Source organism: Mesocricetus auratus, unplaced genomic scaffold (assembly GCF_017639785.1).
Source record: "Mesocricetus auratus isolate SY011 unplaced genomic scaffold, BCM_Maur_2.0 Super-Scaffold_100691, whole genome shotgun sequence".
Lineage (NCBI taxonomy): Eukaryota > Metazoa > Chordata > Mammalia > Rodentia > Cricetidae > Mesocricetus > Mesocricetus auratus.
In genome coordinates, this window is record NW_024429267.1 from 13,419,122 (window position 1) to 13,440,235 (window position 21,114).

The 21,114-nt window shown below is 40.0% G+C and overlaps 1 protein-coding gene across 5 annotated transcripts in view; it reads right to left on the reverse strand.

The window, feature by feature from the left end:
- The window catches only part of Unc13c (unc-13 homolog C), a 449,289-nt gene that overhangs the window by 306,310 nt on the left and 121,865 nt on the right, over positions 1-21,114 (reverse strand). For all 5 annotated transcript variants that reach the window (XM_005073734.3, XM_040739669.1, XM_040739671.1 and 2 more), the window contains exon 4: positions 20,818-20,882. In XM_005073734.3, coding sequence (XP_005073791.1) covers positions 20,818-20,882 — 65 coding nt within the window. The remainder of the gene's footprint in view (positions 1-20,817; positions 20,883-21,114) is intronic.

A 21,114-nucleotide genomic window follows, 5' to 3' on the forward strand; every position in this document is an offset into this window, starting at 1 on the left:
GTTGTTGATCTAGTGAATTCAAATCCTACACAGCCTATTCTGTCATGCTCCATTTTTTAGGAACTCAAGTTAATAGCCCACTGAAGTAAAAAAATGACAGCGTGATGATAATACTTATAGACTTTATAGAAAGACAGGTGGAGATCCACTTAGGTCTCTAAGCTACTACTTTAATATTATTTTTCCAACAAATTCCACATGAAGCATAAACACATTGTTCTGGGTATTAAGGAAGTAATATTTTGCTTTTATTAGCAACTTAGAACTCCACACAAAGAAGTGCTAATGGAGAGATATGAAGTAAGAGTTTCCAAACTTACCAACAAAGATGCCCTTGGATATAATTAAAAAATAAATGGGGCTGAAGGGATGCCTCAGCAGCTAACACATGCTGCTCTTACAGAGGTCCCATGTTTGATTATTAACACCCACATCAGTTGTTCATAACCACCTGTAACTCCAGTTGTATGTGGCCTGACGCTTCTGGCCTCTGTGGGTCCCTGCACTTACCTGCCCTGCCCCCATCATTAAAATAAAGTCAATCTTGAAAAATTAAAATGAGTAGCAAAGGAAGAGTGTCAACTGATGAACTGACATGTGTTGCCAAAATATGTCCTGAAAGAATAATGCCTTGCCTTTAGTAACCTCTGACACAAGCAGCTCAGGAAAAGAGGACCCCTTTGCCATCAGGGAGACTCAGCTCAAAACTGTAGGGTTTGGCAAACCATATTTATATATGTGGGGGCAAGTAGGGTACTGCCCTCGATCTTAGACTGACCACTATGTACCTGAATCTGCTGCTTTCATTGTGGAGTAAAGCACACTGCTACTGAGCTGTGTCTCCAGCTCCTAGATGTTTAACTTATTTTTTTTAATTATGTGCATGTGAGTGTACTTGTTTGCAGGTATGTGCACATGAGTACAGCCCAAGTGGAGGCATGAAGAGGGTGTCAGATGCCTCTGGACTCACAGTTCCAGGTGGTTGTGACCTGTTTGACATGTGTGCTGGGAATCAAAGTAGGGTTCTCTGTAAGAGCAGCAAGCACTTTCTCTTAACTGCTGAGCCATTGCTCTACCCTAGTTCTAACTTATTAATCTAGTTTACTTACCAAGTAGTTGTGGAAAAATTGGGGATTATCTATGAGGTATTCATGAGCAATCACTTACAGAACTTACATTCAAAGTATCAACAATCTAACATAGTTTAATGTACAGAATGCATATTAAAACAAGAACATTTAACTTATTTCAATGAATGCTGTTTCTTCCTCAGAAAAAAATAAGGCAGTGTTTAGGGAAAAGGCAGACCAAAAAAACCATCACCAATGTTTTTGATGTAAAAATGGACAGTTGACAGTCTCTTTGCTGTACATATATTAATGATCACATTACTAAAAGCCAGAAAATATAATTCTATTGCCTCTGTATTGTTTATTTATTAGTATAATTTGCCCTTCACAATATGTAACCCTTGATGCTGATAATACCTGAGTACTATGAGCAACGTGACTTTTGTTTTTCCCATTTTCTCCATAATATCTTGTGATTGTCTGATAATTCCATCATTAGAATGTCTTTCCAGGCCATTAACATACATTTTTCATGTACAAATGCTTGTCACATAGAAATCTATTAAGTGGTTATCAGATGTGGATGTCACAACAGAGGCAGGTAGTTGTTTCTTTTTAAACAGATATTTGAAAGCATAGTCTTATCTAAAAGAAACAGGAATGTATTCTAGCAGCATTAAAACATTTTAAGATATTCCTGTTACAGCCCATGCATCAAGCTATGAACACGAATACAGTGATTAAAATACAAGGGTATGACCTTCATTGATAGGAAAACTGTAACCTTGTGGAAGAAAAGATGGCTGTCAAACAGATTATCATATAAAACATACAGAGTAAAACATTGAAATGTTCCCTGAGGAAAAAAAAAAAACAGGAACTGCTATGAGGGTGATCAGGGAATTTGGTATCAATTTTCCATGAAGAGAAGATGGGTCCCATAAGCATGGGACTGTGGTGTGTGCAGGGGATGGTAAACAGAGAGTGTGTGCCAGAAACTAGTCCAAGAAGTGAAAGCAGCAAGGATGAAGTCCTCACCCTCTTAAATGCCACTGTCACACACAAGGTGAGTGGAGGAGGGGACAGAAGGCACGAGAAGATGAAAAAGAAGCCCAGTTAACTGTATTGAGTTGTATTTCTAAATACCATGTGGAACATTGGCTGTTCACAATGAATATACCCAGAAATCCAGTAGTCAACTGACTAGCTACTGAGATCAATGGAAAAAAGGAAAAAGGTAGCAATGGGCAACTACTACATTAATAAACAAAGAGAAAAAGCATAACGTTTACATGCTTTTTTTTAAAGAATGAGAATTATGAAATCTACTGACAATTCATTCAGTGTCTAAACTCAAAACAGCTAAGCGGACATTAAGCGTGTGCCCATTAGATGCCATTTCCATCTAGCCAGCTTGTGAGATGTCCATCAAAGCTTTTAAGCAGATGAGGTCTCCTAATCATTCTTTCAGGATTTTTAGAAAAGGCCATTTCCAACCATGCTGAGATTCTTTCAGCAAACACCAACCTTTTAGATGTCGTCTACCAGGTTCTCCTTGCTCACCATCAAGACTGACTGCAAATGTTTCTGTGCCTTTCAGACTTTCTACCTTCACAGTCTGTGGTGACTGCAAACATTTGCTTCCCACTTCTTGAATTTGTATCCACTGGATGGGGCCCTTCGTCTGCTACAACTTACAGTTATCACTTTTACTGATTTTTGGTGACTACTGTTGATTTGACGAATCACTTGTTACATGTTGTGAGACTCATTTGTATTGTCCCAAAGTTTGACTTATCAAGTATTTATCCCAGAGAATATTGTTTTAAGAAGCTTTTGTTGATATTTGTTCTTTTTCATTTCAAATTTAACTATTGAGCTATACTCTGTCAAATTCTTAATTTTTCCTACTCTTGAATTTAACAAATTCGTTAGGGTTATAGTATTTATATTTATAAATTACTATTTATAAATTATATTTTAAAATTAGAGGTATAGATTAATCCACTTTAGCACAAAAGTAAGCCACTGCTGAGCTGCTCAAGAACAAAACTAGTTCTCTTGTTAATGGGCAGGAACTTGCATTTCCCTTGGCTCTTAAAGAAAACCTGCTTAAGCAATAACAACTACAAAAAACCCTAAGTGTGAGGCCCCAGTCAATGATCCAGAGCTAGTTAGGTAGATAGTTAGTGCCCAGCAAACAACTTACAATAAATGTAAACACACAATTATAAATTGGAAGCTAGAAGAAAGGGGTTGTAATGTTGCTGTGATCACTGTACTCTGGAACTCAAACAGCTTCAATGTCTTGCACATGATCAATATAAGAGCCTATTAGCATTCTCTCAAGGAGATAGATGGGACAGGGTGCTCAAGAGTCCCCACCTTTCCCTGGAGATCTATAGGCAGTTAGTGATACCTACAGGGAATAGACATTTTTTCCCCAGTGGTGTAGCCCTTGGCAAGTTGTCGGCACTCTTGCAAATAACCCCAGCATGTTCCTATAGGCAATCAGTGAAACAATGAAACTTTTTTTTTATTTTCCAGTTTAAATTTAGATAAGAAACAAGGTTGCTTCACAAGTCAGTTCCAGGTCCCTCTCCCTTTCCCTCCCCTCCTCCCATGCCCTCCCCCAACCCCCCCTGTTATCCCCTCATTCCCCAAGGGAGGGTGAGGCCCTCCATTGGGGTGTCCATAGTCTTTCATTTCATATAGGGCAGGGCCTAGACCCTTCCCCAAGAGTTCAGGGTGAGAGTGCACCTCACATTGTTCTATGGGAGTCCAAAGTCCATGTGTATACTTGGGATGGGTACTGATCTGCTGCCCAAGGCTCAATAGATTACCTAGGCCTCCTCACTGACACCCACATTCAGGGGGTCTTGATCAGTCCCATGCTGGATTCCCAGGCTGATGCCTGGGATTCAAGAGTTAACCTTTGTCTGGTCAGCTGTTTCTGGGGGGTTAAACCAGCCCAGTCTTAATCCCTTTGATCACCAGTCCTCCCTCTCTGTTACTGGCTTTCTTGAGTTCAGCTCAGTACTTAACCAAGGGAGTCTGCCTCTTCTTCGATCAGCCACTAAATGAAGTTTCTGTTTCCCAGACTCTCTGGCCATAGGATTGTAGGCTGGCACCCCCCAGATCTATGTCTAAAATCCATATATGAGAGAGTACATGCCATGTTTCTCTTTTTGTGACTGGGTTACCTCACTCAGGATGGTTTCTTCTAGTGTCATCCATTTGCCTGCGAATCTCATGATTCCATTATTTTTTTCTGCTGAATAGTACTCCATTGTGTAGATGTACCACATTTTTTCTATCCACTCTTCAGTTGAGGGACATCTAGGTTGCTTCCAAGTTCTGGCTATTACAAATAAAGCTGCTATGAACATAGTGGAACAGACATCTTTGTTGTATGAATGGGCATCTTTTGGATATATGCCTAAGAGTGGAGTTGCTGGGTCTTGTGGTAGGTTTATTCCCATTTTTCTGAGGAATCTCCATACTGATTGTTTATTGTTATTAACATATTTTCATTTCTAGAGTAAACACTATTGCATTTTATTAAGGTAATGTATATGTTTCTAAGCACACATTGCTAAAGGATAAAATAAAAATCAAGTCTCTAGCAGAGGGTAGTTGTGTCACATAGGCACCTGCAGATTCAGAAACAACAACAATAAGGCTTTCCCATGGGACCTCCTAATCACTGAGTAGCAGGGAAGCATAGAAATGACAATGCAGGGTATCAGTAGAAGCCTGTGCTTCAGCAGAATTGCAAATCCCTCACAACAGAGTCATGCAACTGCCTGGGAAAGTCAGACTCTTGAGTGATAAACAACAGAAAGCATACGGTGTCCAATCTAGGACAAAACTGGATAACAAACCAAGACAAAAAGGCAAAGCTCTGAACTGATAAAAATAAAGGCCAAGATATTTGTTCCATTTTGAGAGAAATTGGGATGATTTTTAATTATTCAAGGTCATGGAAAAGGTTAAATTAATAAATATTTCAGTTTGCCAGCAATGGTTTAACTGGTTAAGATCATTGACCCTGCATTGTCTTCCACCACCATCAAATGAGGTAAGTAGCTGGGAAGTGAATGTTTTTCTTGTGACTAGCTCTATTGCTCAGGTCTCCATTGGCCAGCTTAGCCTTTCCACTTATGATTCAGCTTATAGCGATGGCCTCCACGTGAAATAACAGATGGAATAGAATGTGTTTTTATGACAGTTCATAGCATGTGAATTATCTGGGCTCTTTTGTTCATTTGTTACCCATCCTAGCTTCTCTGTGTACTATGGATGTTAAAATTAAGATATTTTCCCTCTTCATAATGTGCACTTAAGTTCTATCAAAATACTACTTGTTTTTGTAAAATCTAAAGCCATTATCATGAATCTATCATAGCTGTAGATATTGAAGGGGATTTAAAACCAAGATTAGCATCAATGAGATGAACTCAGTTGGTAAAGTGCTTACTGCCAGTCCTGACAACCTGAGTCTGATCCCCAGAATCCCACAGAAGGATAGGACTGAATCTGACCTCTATGTGTGAGCTGTGGCACATGTGTACACTAGTGCCCATATGCACGCACACAAAATAAAAGAAAAAACTAAAAAAAAGACTATTAATGACCACAATGTAATTAACATTTGCTTACTGTGTGTCTGTGTTAAATGTCCACACATACCAATTACTTTTCTACTAACAGTACCAAGTTAAGGTGGAAATCAGAATTATTTTTTTGGACAAATTAAAGAAGCATTACTTCTAGAGAAAGAATTTTTCCTATGGTTAAAATTTAGATGGATTTTTATCTTAAATTTGGTTTGAGACTCCTGAGTTTAGACAAGATCCAAAACTATTGATTTCTATTTTTAAATAAAAAGAAGAAAATAAATGATGGTTTTATCCTTGTTTACTTATTTACGTACCATGAATCTAAAACTATCCTAAGGATTGATTTGACAGTTTGTCACAGTCTCTATGACATAATTACCTGCCTTGTTTCTGATATAAATAAGGCAGTGTATACTATTAGGATGGTGTAGTAGTGTCACTATTTCTTTCTGCTCCCTAGTATAGGTTACTAGGCTTTATGCCATTTTCCCGTAACTAGAACTACTGTGGAATTGAATCTCAAATCACTAACACGTCACCTATGAGTTAGGCTGACAGCCCTAGTCATCCATCCAACATCTCTAATTGGAAATCATCTCCTATTATTCTCAAGCCTAATGTGCTGAAAGCTGAGGTGATTGTCCAATATTCTGTGTCAATAGTATCTCCAAATTTACAATTGTTGGGTTTCCAAATCATAACAAAGTCCCTGTTTCCACCTCACTTCATGCAACAGAGATTAAAATTTTCAAACCATTGTTTATTTCTTTGCTGGCTTCACCCAGCAGAAAAGTGAAGTGTTCTCAAAGGAACAAGGCATGTACCCATGCAATGATACCCGAGGAACAGTGGAGGTCACCAGGATACTGCCTACCCATAATACAATAATACCCAAGGGGATGTGAGACTACCAGGATCATACTTCTCCTCAATACAATGGTAGTTAAATGTAGGTGGGGGCCACTAGGATCTTGTTTTCTAACAATGCAATGATTTTTAACAGAAGATAGAGGCTATCTAGGTTCTGCATTCTCAGAATATAGTAACAGTCAAGAGAAAACTCTAGGATCCCACCGCCACTGTGGTAAGCTAATAATCCTTCAGGTATTTAGACTAAGTAAAGCAGGTTTAAAAATCACAGCAAAAATAATCCTTCATTGTCAACTAATTTTTTAGGGATTTCTAATTGGCACCAGCATATCTTCAAAATCCGACACACCAGTCATGAGCCTTATACATCTACCGACTAGGACAGGCAGTTCTTATACCCAAGTGATTGCTCCTGACCAAAGTGTAGCAAGAAAAGCCAATCAATGTATCAAATGCCATTTGACATATGCTACCCACAGGGCAACATGGTTTTACTTTCCAGTCCTATATATTGCTTATACCATTCTCTCAACCATTTTCTTAGCTAACTACAATAAGCACAAGAGGAAGGATGGCTGCAAATGTCATGTCACATCTTCTACATGGGGCCAAAGTACCTGTGTGACTGGCAGAACTTCGCACTTGCTGTGCTCTGACCAAACATGCTGACTTGATGCTAAGTGACACATCATTGTCCTCCCCCATGAGTTTTCCCTTCCTAAGTCTATCTACATTAACATTAATATTTTGTCAGACTTTTACTATGCTGGCAATATCTGCTCCACTGGTCTAAGTAGAGTCTGAGTGCTAAAGAAACTCTGGTTATCCTATCAGGCTGTTTAGTAGAGTTCTATTGTAGCTGGATTGACAGCAAACAAAAAATTGCTAACTATTAATGTACAATAAGTGTGGTGTGTTGCCAGTAGGGGAACACTCAGTGGTAGAATGAAGAAAGATTTTCCAAGCAGTGGGAAGATCTGGGTCTGGCTTTGAAAGTAACAACACAAGTGGCTCACCCTGATGAAGATGATGAAACAGCACATTGCCCAGACTGCAGGTCCTTGTGACAGGTAGAAGATGGCTACTGCAAGGACTGATAATTATGGCCAAGGACACGTACCAGGTAGGGAGGGACCCAGACTAGGAGACTACTCTTTCAAGTTTGAGTCAATGTACTTTCCTCAAGAAGAGAGGCTGCATAGGGGAAATGTGTTGCTCAACTTAACTCTTTTCTGGGAGGTTCTAGTGAGCTAGACCCTTCTCTGAGGAACAACCTAGTCCTCAGCTGGGACAAGTCATCCAGGGTGGACAGCAATCTGTTTGCTCAGGAATTTTCCGGTTTGATGCATAGAATTCTGCATCTTGGAAAATCCCTTTATTGTATCCAGAAAATTCTACCTCTGATCATCATCAACAAAGTTGTGTATTTTTGGCATTCTATCATAAAACTATCTCCCCTACCAATGGATGCTGGATAGGAAGTTGGGACACAGTAAGTGATTCTGTGAATATAGTAAAATGTAACATGACTGAAATTTACTGCCCATGGTTTTCAAATCAGACAGTGAGACTGAGATTCTGTAGAGTTGGCTTTGAATCTACCTATTTCTAAGTACCTGTCCTGCAGCTATCTTTATTTATATGGATGAATTATATTGTGACGGTATCACCTTTCTGAACAGATTTGTACTTGAATTGTTCTATCAATGATGGTTTGTACACACCTCAGGCTCTAGACTTTCCTACCTGGCACTGTCGAATACAACATCAAGATAATGAGCTAGAGGTACAGTGATGCTTATCATGGCTGACAGAGTTGTATAAAAGCCCTCAAAGCAAAAGACATTCCAGGCATGCCTGAGCGCACCTGCTGTAGGAGACTAGTGTCTCTCTAAACATTAGGTCTTTCATACTTTTGACAGATGACTCTGCCCCAGTTGTTAAAACCTATGCAATGCTGTGAATATAGGCTCACTGACTTCTCTCCCACTTTCCTCTCCAAGGACTTGTTCAACTGAGATGTCATCAGGACATGAGAGTCATTGCTTCCTAAGGTGTAGGTACTCACTATATTACTCAGAAGCTACTACAACGCTTCCTATGTGAGGTCAGACATTCAGACTTGCCACTACTTCTCCAAGCATACCTTGCCCTTGCCTATTACTTTTAAATTTTAAATTCTTTCTGCAAGGGCATGAAGCAGCCCCATTTTTTGCCAAAATATCACAAGAATGTAATACATAGTATAACACTTAGTATAATGCATAATACAAGTGATTCAGAAATGATTATAGTTATTTGAAAATTCTATCAATCTGGCATAACAGTGAAGCAATGATGTCCCGCAATCATCTAGTCCAAGTCAAATTTCAGTCTGATATTATGACATTATTTCAACTTGAGTATACTTCATGTCTCAAAGACTTGGTTATTTTACTTGTAACACTACAATTTTTTACCTGATTCAAAAATTATGAGAATTAAAGAAATTATGAATGAGAAACTTTTCTGTTTTTTAAAATACCATCTAAAATGACTCTTTGTAATGACCCTGTCATGTATCTATGGTTTATCAATAGTAAAGGTGACTTAAGGGCAAGCAGCTTCTTCATCTGCTAGTCTTAGACTTGGAATCAATGTGTTTTGAGAACTACCCAGCTATTCCAGCAGCAGGCTGTTAAATATTTAAGAAAGTGTAAGGGACTAAGGGGTTTGCTACTTTAAATGAGGAGTGAAATATTATAAGTCTGTAGAAGCATATTATTTTATGAATTGTGATTATTTTCTAGCTCTATTGTGTTATTATTGTACAGGCTACAGAGAGAATTTATTAACTTCCTTTATGGGATATAATAATGCTTGTTAAATAAGACTGAACATCATACCCCTTATGAGCTTTCTTGGGAAACATAATGGTCACTCTAGAGTTATTAATTACTCCTCATTGATTTTTCTTCTGAGATTTTTTTATGTTAGTTATATTCATGGTGACACGTTGGGATGAATCAGCAGGGCTAGAAACTAGGTTATACATCATAGATTCCTCTTGTTTTGTGGGATCACACCTGTGTTTTAGCTTAGTCATTGTAGTTGTTTGAATGAAAATGAACCCCATAGGCTCATACATTTGAATACTTGGTCCCTAGTTGGTGCGACTGCTTGGATAGATTTAGGAGGTATGGCCTTGTTGAAGAAGGTGTGTCATGGGGATAGGCATGAGCTTCATAAGCCTTCTATCATCTCTATTGTATTTTCTGTCTCCTGTTTGTGAGATGTAAGATCTTAGTTGTTGCTCCAGCTGCCTGGTGTCATCCAAAACCATCTTTTAAAAAAACCAATTAGATACTTCCCTTTATAATTTATCTTGATCAAGGTGTTTTATCTCTTTCCTTGCTTGTCTTCTTTGTTCTTCCCCCAATTCATGTTCTCCTCCCTGATCCCCTTCTCCTCTCCTCTCTCTCCTCCTTCCCTCTCTCCTCCCCACATGCTCCCAATCTACTCTGGAACTCTTGTCCCTTTCGGCTTCTCATGGGGACCATGTATGTCTCTCTTAGAGTCTCCTTGTTTCCTACCTTCTCAGGGGTAATAGACTATAGGCTGGTTATCCTTTGCTCTGTGTCTAATGCTCACTTATGAGTGAGTACATACCATGTTTGTCTTTCTGTGTATTAGTTACCTGACTCAGGATGGTTTCCTTTAGTTCCAGCTATTTGTCTGCGAATTTCAAGATGTCATTGTTTTTGACAACTGAATAGTATTCCATTGTGTATATGTACCACATTATCTTTATACATTCTTCAGTTGAGGGGCATCTATATTGCTTCCAGGTTCTGGCTGTTACAAATAATGCTGCTATGAACATAATTGAACAGGTGTCCTTGTTGTATGAGTGGGCAACCTTTGGGTATATGCCTAAGAGTGGAATATCTTGACAGAGGGAACCATTATGGGCTTAATGACAAACTCTCAGGAATCCACAAGGATGACCCCATCTAAGAATCTAAGCAATGGTGGAGAGGCTACTTTAAATGCCCTCTCCCATAATGAGATTGATGACTACATTAAATGCCATCCTAGAGCCTTCATCCAGTAGCTTATGGAAGTAGAAGCAAAGATTCACAGCTAAGCACTGGTCTGAACTCCTGTAATCCAGTTACAGAGAAGGAGAAGTAATGAGCAAAGGGATCAAGACCATGCTGGGGAAACCTATAGAAACATCTGACCTGAGCAAGTGGGAGTTCAGGGACTCCAGACTGACAGTTGGGGAACTTGCATAAGAGTGAACTAGCCCCCCTGAACATGGGTATCAGTTGGAGGGCTTGGGCAGTCTATGGGGCCACTGGCAATGGAACCAGTATTTATCCCTAGTGCATGAACTGGCTTTTTGGAGTCCATTTCCTATGGAGGGATACTCTCTCAGCCTAGATACATGGGAAAGGTCCTCAGTTCTTCCCCAAATGATGTGACAGACTTTGATGATCCCCTACAGGAGGCTTAACCCTCTCTGAGGAGTGGATGGAGGATTGGACAAGGAGATTCTAGGGGGAGCAGGGGATGGGAGGGAGAGGGAACTGGGATTGGTATGTAAAATAAGATTGTTTTTAACTTAAATAAAAAGTTAAAAAAACTATGTTTTCTGTGAGCAATAGAAAATAACCTAATACAGAATTTGGTAGTAGGGAGTAGACTCTGGCTTTGAAGAACTGACCAAGTTGAGGGTTTTGTTGTTGTTATTGTTGTTTTTACTTTTATTTTTGAAGAATATAGAAGATCTTGGGACTTTGGACTAGAAAAGTAGTTGAAGGTTATAAACAGAACTAGCAGGTGCTTGGAAGACAGTAGTGCTGAGAACAGTGTAGACTATGGAGATCAGCTCAGGAAGTTTCAGAGAGGACAATATTAACTCTTGTGATAGTTTGGTAAACAATGAGACTGCTCTCTGCCCTTGTCCAAAGAGTTTGCCTAAGGCTAATTTAAAAGTAATAGACTAATTTCTTTGGCAAAGCAGATTTCAAGAAAGCTTGATATTGATTCTGTCATGTGGTTATTAGTAATCACTCTTAAGCAGGCTACCATAAAAAGGAGAAGTAAGGCAAAAAGAAATACAAAATGTTCAGTTTCAAGAGAAAAAGAACACCAAGAAATTAAATGTTGACACCAAGACTTGTGCTGAAAGAATAAAGGAGAGACCTTATCTGAATTGGAATAAAGGGAGGAGTACCCTTGGGGCAAGATCCCACCTAATATGGCTTCCAGCCTGTGGAAGTAAATGCCTAAAAATGTTCTGTAACAAATGTGATTCACAGGTACCAGACCCCTTTTCATCCTGGCAGTGTCATTCATGTGGCTCTGGCTTTAGAGTCTTGGAGACACATGAGGAATGGGGCTGTAGAGTCTTCATTCTCAGTAAAGGAGAGCTGGTGAGGCCAGGAAATGTATGGCAGGGTAGTTCATGCATGAAGGTCCTGAGAGGCAAGAGGCCGTAGGAGGTCATTTTGTAAAGCCATAAAAGTGAATTCTGTTTTCCTTGTAGACTTCAATATATTGGAGATGCCAGGACCATGGATTATCTGACTAAGAAGAGCTGCTGACATGGAATTTAACCATCCCAAGAAAGAAGGATGTTTCAGGCAGCAAAGACAGAAGGGAAGAACCATTTGAGCCCTCTGATGTCAGAAATAGAGCTACAGGATTTGAAGTTTGCCCTGCAGGGCTTCCATCTTGGTTTGGTCCAGTATTTTATCACTATATCCCTATTTCTCCATTTTGGAGTATATATTACATATGCATATATTCTGTGCCATTGTATGTTGGAAGTATTGATTTTTTGATCTTACAGGGGGCTTTTAAGATATTGCCTGAAGTCTCAGAAGAGACTTCAAAAATGTTGAGACTGAAAAACTATGGGGGATTTTAAACTTGGACTATGTACATTTTGCATTATGATATTGCCAAGAGCCAATGGGGAGTGTAGGGAATGTGATGTGGTGGTTTGAATGAGAAGGCCTCCCATAGGCTCATATGTTTGAATACTTGGTCCCCAGTAGGTAGACCTGTTTGGGAAGGATTGGGACATTGGCCTTGTTGAAAGAGGTGTGCCAGAGGAGCAGCCTTTGAGCCTTCAAAGGCCTCCCGTTATCCCAGTGTGCTCTCTGACTCCTGCTTGTGAGATGTGAGCTCTCAGCATCTGTTCTAGCCACCTGCTGCCATGCCTTTGCTACACAGTCAGGGGCACTAACCCTCAGAAACTGTAGGTGCAATTAAATGTTTTCTTTTATAAATTGCAATGCTCATGGTATTTTATCATAACAATAGAGAAGAAACAAATACAGTCATTTTCCAACATGGGTCATTACTCTACTCCATATAACAGGTACCATTTTCTGTAGTTATGTAAACTGACACTTTTTTTTTAAGGAGCTTGAATATTGTATTCATGAAGATGGAATTTTCTGCTCTTTCATCTAGAAGGTGTTAGAAGATTAAGCTGGATTCTGTGTGATGTATTTAAAACTCTCAGATTTATTCATGAGTGTAAGGCAAACCAGACATGGAGGACTGTGTCTTGAAGCTTTGAATATATAAATGTTCACCAAGGAAGTTGAGCATAAAGGAGCTTCTGGAAAAAATGTGGTGTGTCTAGTAGTAATTTCCCTCAGCAATCATATCCTCCTCAAAGTTGTTATCTGATATTTCTCTGGGACAGTATTTTGCTGTGTAGCACAGGTTGGCTGCAAATTTGCAACCCTCCTTCTTCAACCCACTGAAAGGATTGCCAGCAAACATTACTATAGCTGCTACTCTCCTGAGATTTCTTAACAATGAATCTAATTCTTCCTAGGATGAACTCTTCCCACAGGCTGCTTTGTTAGGTGGGTCCTCTTATGATGCTCCAGAACCAAAGAGAAAATGGCCTGCAATGGATGAGTGGAGTGGTAGGTAGGTGTGTGTGTGTGTGTGTGTGTGTGTGTGTGTGTGTGTGTGTGTGTGTGTGTGTATGCTGATCCTGAAGGGAGAAAGTCTTTGAATTAGGTCAGGGTGGTAAGGTGGAAGCATAAGTTTATGACCTTAATTTTCTGAGAAAATTTCAGCCATGTGAGTTGTATATTCTATGGCAGACATCATTGACATCAGCATGGTTTTACTAGGCACAGTTGGAATGTCCATGACATAAGTCATCTTGTAAAAATAAGAGTTAGCAAGAGTTAATAGCATGTATAAAGCAGGGGAAAGTGAGGTCTTTGTTGGATTTTTATTTACTTGCTTATTTGAGATAGGATTTTGTGTAGTCTAGGCTAGCCTCAAAATTATTATGTTGCTGAAGGTAACTATGAGCTTCTGACCCTCCTGATTACCTGGATTACAGGTATGCACCTTATGTCTAATTTATATTGTACTAAGGAGCAACCTCAAGAATATGTGTGTGCTAGACACTCTATCAAATCAGTTACATACCATGTTCCTGGGTGTGTGTTTGACTGGCAGTTAGTTACCTAACAAAGCAAAATCAGGTCCCATCTGAGCTAAGTAGTGCCGTGCATGTTGAGTATGCCAGCAAAGCTGAAGGTGACTCCAATCTCCTCTAAAGGGAGGAGGACATAATATGGGCATGGTTCATTCTGTGAGAACTCAGGATCTCAAAACTGTGTGTGTCTTCCTTAAAAATCAGGCAGTTTTCATGCAATCAATGAAATTCAGGGTTGTGTTCATCCCCATTCATAGGTATCATAAGTTATGGTGCTAAAACTTGATCGGTATTAAGATAAGGCATGTCAACTTTGCAGGAAGACTTCACGGAAGCCAGTGTGTACTTGCAGTCCTGGTGCACTCTGAGTGTGCTGCAGAGCTGGGAGTTCCTCTTCCCTTACACACGCATTTCAGCTTCCATCTCCACCTCTGGTGTAACTGTGCTGGAATTGACTGCTCTGTTTTCTCTGTAGTCATTTAATCAAGCTACGCTACTTCAAATGACTATTCAGTTTTAGATATTAATAGGTGCTGCATGAATGAAAAAAAGCAAATGAAAAAAGCATGGGAGGTCGAATACTGCATTCTTTTCATGAAATAGAGACAGGAATCGGGAAAGCTATTCAAACCCACAAAGGAGGACCAACATTTCACACTGCAGATGAAGATGAGCTGGTGTGTACATCTGAGTGGGAGAAGACTGTGATTAAGGAGACTAAGCTTCAATAGCATAGAGATTAGACACAGCATGAGCTGGAGAAACATGCCATAGCTGAGGTCAATGGCAGTGTGAACAGAGGCTAAAATATAGACGTAAGATTAAAGTACTGTGCAACAATGAACTGTGAATTTGGTCTCTTTTTCCACCCAGAAATTTCCTAAAGTTAATAATCTCTAATGCAGTCTTCATCTAAAGCAAGCTCTTTTCTCTAGAATGATGGGAAAGGTCCCAGAATGCACCTAACTTGAAATGAGAGGTGGGGTTTCCTATTTCCCTCCACCATAACGGGCTAGTGTGACTGGCACAGACTTTACTATGTGGGGGATCTCACTGCTAAACACTAGGAGACCTTCAGGCAGAGGATGGAAAGATGTGGCGTCAACTGGAAGCCTTTGGAGAAGGTGTTATGGCAGTGGGTGCCATCACTGTCTAGGCTTACAGGAATTTCTTATTCATGAAAGTCAGATCCAAGAACCAGATTTGTGAACTAGGACAAACTGAAAGAAACAATTCTTGAGTACTAGAGAGAAGACACAATCTGAGAAAAAACAGCACCTTGGGGCCTTGGAAAATCAGAACAAATGCAGCTTCTGTGTTAAATGGGTAACTTAGAGGCTGGCTAGGGGGGAATCTAAGGTAAGAACAGGGAAGGAAAATATGAGGGCAATAAGCACTCTAAACTTTAGGGAGAAATATAAACACAAGAGCAATGTCAAATTTGTCACAGGAATACACAAAAATTCACCCAGCTGTATGAATACTGTATGCCCCTAATTCAAGTTAGGCCCTATAAGAAAAGACAGAGCTGTTGCAGCCAAGGTGAATCATAAAACAAAGAAACAACAGGAAACATTAAATTGTTTGCATTCTCAGGTCATGTGACAATGGGAACAGTTAAACAGCCTAGGAAACCCGGGATATATATTGTTTTCTTCCCCAGTTTGAACATTTGGAAATACAGTCAGTACAGTGCCCCACCCCCTCTCTGAGAGTCTCTCAAGCTCTGTTCTCCATCTTTCTTCCTCCCTGATCTTTTTGTGCCTCTCTCTCCAGTGCCTCTTTCCTCAAAAGCATCCAAAATCCCGGTAATGGTGGACAGGAGTGGAAATACACCTGTGAGCAAGGAAGCAGAGGCTGGCCATTTCAGAACCATGAACCTGCCATCACATGAACCGAAGAAACAGTGATCTTGAGAAGCAGTTTTGGAGAAGGTCTTGGGAGACCATTGGAGGAAGAGGATGAGGGGTGGGAATCTCCAATTCTAAACGGTCTTTCTTTACCTCTATGTTGTATCTTTTTATTTTAGTGACTCTTGATTTTTATGACTTAAAAAGCTTCCCATTTCTTTCACTTTCTGACATTGCACTTGTGCCTTCAGTCAGGAAGCACGCTTGATCCTGTCTCATGTACTTAGCACACACGGAACCACCGCAGGCCTGCGGATGTGCTGCTCTGCACATCCTCATTATGACTTTGGGTCTTTAGAACAGGAACCCCTTAAAGTCCACCTTGGAACATGCCACCATAGATTTTGTTACTTTCCCTGCCTGCTTGGTATAAAGGTAAACAATCCTATTACCAGGGCTTGGGACAGCCTAGTTTCTTAGAGACTGTATTGTAGGAGAGTCTATGATGGTGTGTCAGATGGTATGAACCATTCTGAGTGCCTCTCAGCAGCATCCCTGGAGAGGAACAAGTTGTAGCATTTCTTTAATTCTCCTTCAGACAAGGCTGTCTCTTTGGGAATAAGGCACAGTGAACCCATGAATTCCTCCTGATACAGCCAAGGAGACTCTGACAACAGGTAGCCAAAGAAGGAGACACTCCAAAGGGTGTCATTCTAATTGAAATGAGGGTTTATATTTGGAGAGGTGTCTCATACCATTTCAACCACAATTATTTGCTCAAGTGGTTTTGTTTTGCAGCAGCTGGGTCCCATGGAAGGTAGATTCAGATACTGATATCTTTCAGAGAGAACTTGATAATAGCATGGTAGTTTGATGGCAGCCTCCAGCTGCCACATCTGCAGAACTAAAATAGCATTGATCTCTGGGCTGCAGTTCTCACAAGCTGCCCCAGCTAAGACTGGACCCATAGAAGCCATGCAGCTGGCCACTTACGGCAAGCAAGGCTCCTCTGGGAGTCAGCCTTCGACCTGCAGCTCCCTGTGGCTCTGTCTAACATGTCCTTCTTGTGTTTGGTATCAGAATCTTCACATCTAATCACCCTTCCTCCCCCTGCCAGCTGCCTTTTCAGATGTTAGAGCTGCCCCAGGGGCTATTGTTGTCTACATCTGGCCCTTCCCACTATTACTCAGCCAGCCTCACAGTAAACTAACAAAATTCTGCATGCTTTCTGTATGATTGCTTTCTTTATACTTATGATAAAAATTACCCAAATGTTATAAAATTACCAAAATGTGAGCTGCTATGGACCTCACTGAGATATGTGGCCACTTCTAGTCTTTTCTCTCAACCTATTTTTCTCTTCACATTTTTTCTCTCTTGGTTCCTTTCCCAGAGGCTCTTGGGATCATCACAGTGGCAATAGAATCCAACTTGGTGTATCCTCTCCAGTAACGCCAAAAAGAATGTATAGAGCTAAGCAAAAACCAGACTCATTAGCTCTCTGATCTAGTTTCAGGAAGTGTGTGCTGCTTTTCTTTGATTCAGGAGAGCAGGGGAGGATGGATGTAGTGTAGTCGGGACTGATGAGGGGTGTGGAAACAGCACATGAAAGGCAACACAGACAGCATGAAGGAACTACTTTTGAAGTTGGACCCACTCTCAGGTTTCCAGGGCAGTAATGTGTGATGAAGAGGAATGACAGCCACACTGCCTGGTATCCAGAAAGATAAGATAGCAACCGCTCTCAGAAAATGTGACATGAGTGAGTATTTCTGAAAGAACACTCTTGGGATTTTACCAAAGGAAATAAGCAGTCAGACAGAGGCAAACTCTCTCTCTCTCTCTCTGTCTCTCTCTCTCTGTCTCTCTCTCTCTCTATCTCTATCTCTCTGTCTGTCTCTCCTAAAGATTTTTATTTCAAGCCTCTTTCACCCCTCTTCAAAAAGACATAAGTCAGTAGCAACCATATTAAAAAGATATAAATACACGAGTCAATTATGTCTATAGGGATACAAGCTGTCTCTGTTTCTGTCTCTCTGTCTCTGCCCCCCACCCAGAAACACACACACACACTCACACACACACACACTCACACACACACACACACACACACGGGCAGGAGGAATGCATGCTGAATATATATCAGGACCTGATTTATAGCAGTGTGCCCAAGTGTTAAAGGAGACAGAAACAAGTTAGTGCCTGCGGCCTTGCTGGCCAGTCAGTCTCATGGAGTCAGCAAGTTCTGGGCTCAGTGAAAGATTTTACTTCAAAATATAAAGTGGAGAGTACTGAGCATCAACTTCTGACCTCCATGTACTATATCACACACATGCACACACACACATACATATTAAACTCATACCCTTCACACACATATAATGAAAATATGAGTGCAGAACTCTGTTGCTGTCACAATGATAAAGATCCATATTCCAACATGAGTTATGGGATCAAGGTGTTTGTGAAATGATGGGCACCGTGTCAGGAGGAGATGTCCACATCCCAGTATCATGACACCATGACACATCACATCTTCACACTCTTAGAATTTAGCTTGAATTATTTTTGAAGTTGACCCTCTTATTTAATTCTCTGTACATTTTTAGTAAACAAAGAAGTAACTTTTATGGGATAGTGAAGAACTGAGTTGAATATTAAGGTTATATATTACCTATAAACTCCCTGTGGATATTCCATAGTGCTCTGACATTGGAAATGTGGGCCATTAATCACATATTTAAGGACACAATAAGACCCTCTGAGAATGTTTGAAGCGTTATCTTGATTACATGATTGATGTGGGAAGACCTGCTCACTGTGGGCAGCATCATTCCCTAGGCTTGAGATCCTGGACTGCATAAAATAGAGAAAGCCATCTAAGCACTAGTGTGTCTGCACTCATGGTCTCTGCTTCCCTGTGGATATAGTGCCAGCTGTTAGCTCCTGCTGCTGTAACTTCCCCCACAGTGATGGACTGTAACCCAGAACTGAGAGCATAAATAAACACTTTCTCCCTTAAGTTTCCTTTTTTCAGGATATCTCATCACAGCAACAGGTAAAAGCTAAGACATATCCATAACAGAATCCCTATCCATCATGTTTATTGGGGGAATTAAAATAAAAGTTTTATATATATCTATACACACACACACATATATATATATAAATTTACAAGAAATTTATGCTTGAAACCTGTTTAAAGTAACTAGTATGTGAATGTATTTAACAAAAGAAATCAGTTGAAGAAATGAGAGTATTATAAAACAACAGACTATGAAAATGCATACCCTAAAAGTCTTCAAAGTCTGTATAAAAGTTTTGCTTCTCTTTATATTGTAGACAAATATATTAGAAATTCAACATATATGACACCTGATATATGTTTATAAGTATATAAGCACATACATACACGTATATAGTTATATAAGTTATGTCTAAATTTTAGGTCAAATATTGTACTTGAAAATCTAATTATACATGTACAATGAACACACCTGCTCACATGCCTGTATGGATGGGAGAAATTTCACAAGGCCTCACCCCTCAATGAAGAGGCACAGGCAGTGAGTGGCTACTGAGAGAGGGAATTTTCTCTAGGGATGAGCCTTCTGAGAGGTGATCCAATCCTCAGCGGTCAGCCCTAAGCACATATACACATAAGCAACACTAAATGAACTTAATTATTGAGCTCATGAGAAGACTGGTGAATTTGAGAGGGAATTGGGGAGCACAGGAAAGGTTGGAGGTGGAGAAAGGTGAAAATGATCTAAGTACAGTATGCATGCATGAACGTCTTAAAATTTTAATTAAAAAATAATATTTTACAGGGAAAAATCTAATATAATGTTTGTTACAGAACATTTATGATAATAGTACCTAAAGCAATCTTGAGACTACTCCAGGAGAAATCATTAGTACTGTTGTATACATGTTTTGAAATACATGCCTCATCTAGAATTAATGAAGTATAAAGTTTTGTAAGGCACACGGCTACACGAAAAAGAAAAAACTACAAGCTGCAAGGTGACCTGGGACAGGGATCGAGCACGTGAACTTTTGAATTCAGTCATTTGTGTTTAAATATTGACATTGCCATTTTCTCCATTAAGGGGAACCTCAGGTACTTTTCACTTGACACCCTCACTTGTAAAATGAATGTCAGGATAGCACTTACCCACTCCTCCAGGCCACCGTGAGGGTTAGCCCAGTCATAAGTGAACCAGTCATAAATGAAGCAATTCCAACAGTTCAGTACAAGGCAACATTTACCTGCTACTTATCCACTCACATGTAGAATGACCTAACATGTTACAATCTGAAATGATGACAATACCAAAGTACTGATATTACAGGAATAGATATGAAGGCACATGCACAGGAAAAGAGCAGAGAACATATACATAGAGTGATGCCCAGGTGAAAGTGGGGGCTTCAAAGAGGACAATTCTTATTTGGGTGTTTGTTATTTTTAGGATTAAATGTTAGACACTTGCTTGCTCCATTCATGCAATTCCTATGTTGTATGAAAAAAATGGTTATATCCACTGAGTTAATGATATGAAAAAATATTCATGCAAAGGTAACATGCAAAGAAGCAGAAACAATGCTGCTCAGATACCAGCAGTGTATGATAGCATGGCTGTGTTTACTAACGAAATGACAATAGGATCTAAAGTGGTGTGGAACTATCAGCTCTCTCCTTCATGCATATGTCCACATGGAATTACACATACAGCTGAGAACTTGTAGTGTACTGTTAATTTAAAAAGCTACTTTGAAAAGTAGCATACTGCTTAAAAGTCAAAACAACAAAAAACAGCAAGGCTGGCCTTACAACCAACATCAGCATGCAGACACCTTGTCTTCAAAAATCTGTATTGGGAAGACAGCTAAGTGCTACTGCTGCGTGAAATGAATAAGAGAGATTCAGTACTTACCCACCGAACACCTGGAGTGCGGAGAATTTGGAAGCCTCCAAATCATGGCCACTTACTATTCGAGCCTTAAACGAATCACAAGAAAACAAAACAAGCAGGTGTTTAGCATAGTACATCTACAAGTAGCAGACTGGGGGGTGTGGGGACACAGGCTGACTGCACTACACACGGAGCACCTACGATGGTGAATGCTAAGCAGGGTCAGCTCCAAGTCAAAGCTGCGTTTTGTGTGGGGTGGTTTTGAAATTAGCTGCATTTAAACAAGAAGCACTGGAAATGCATCATATTCCAAGTACT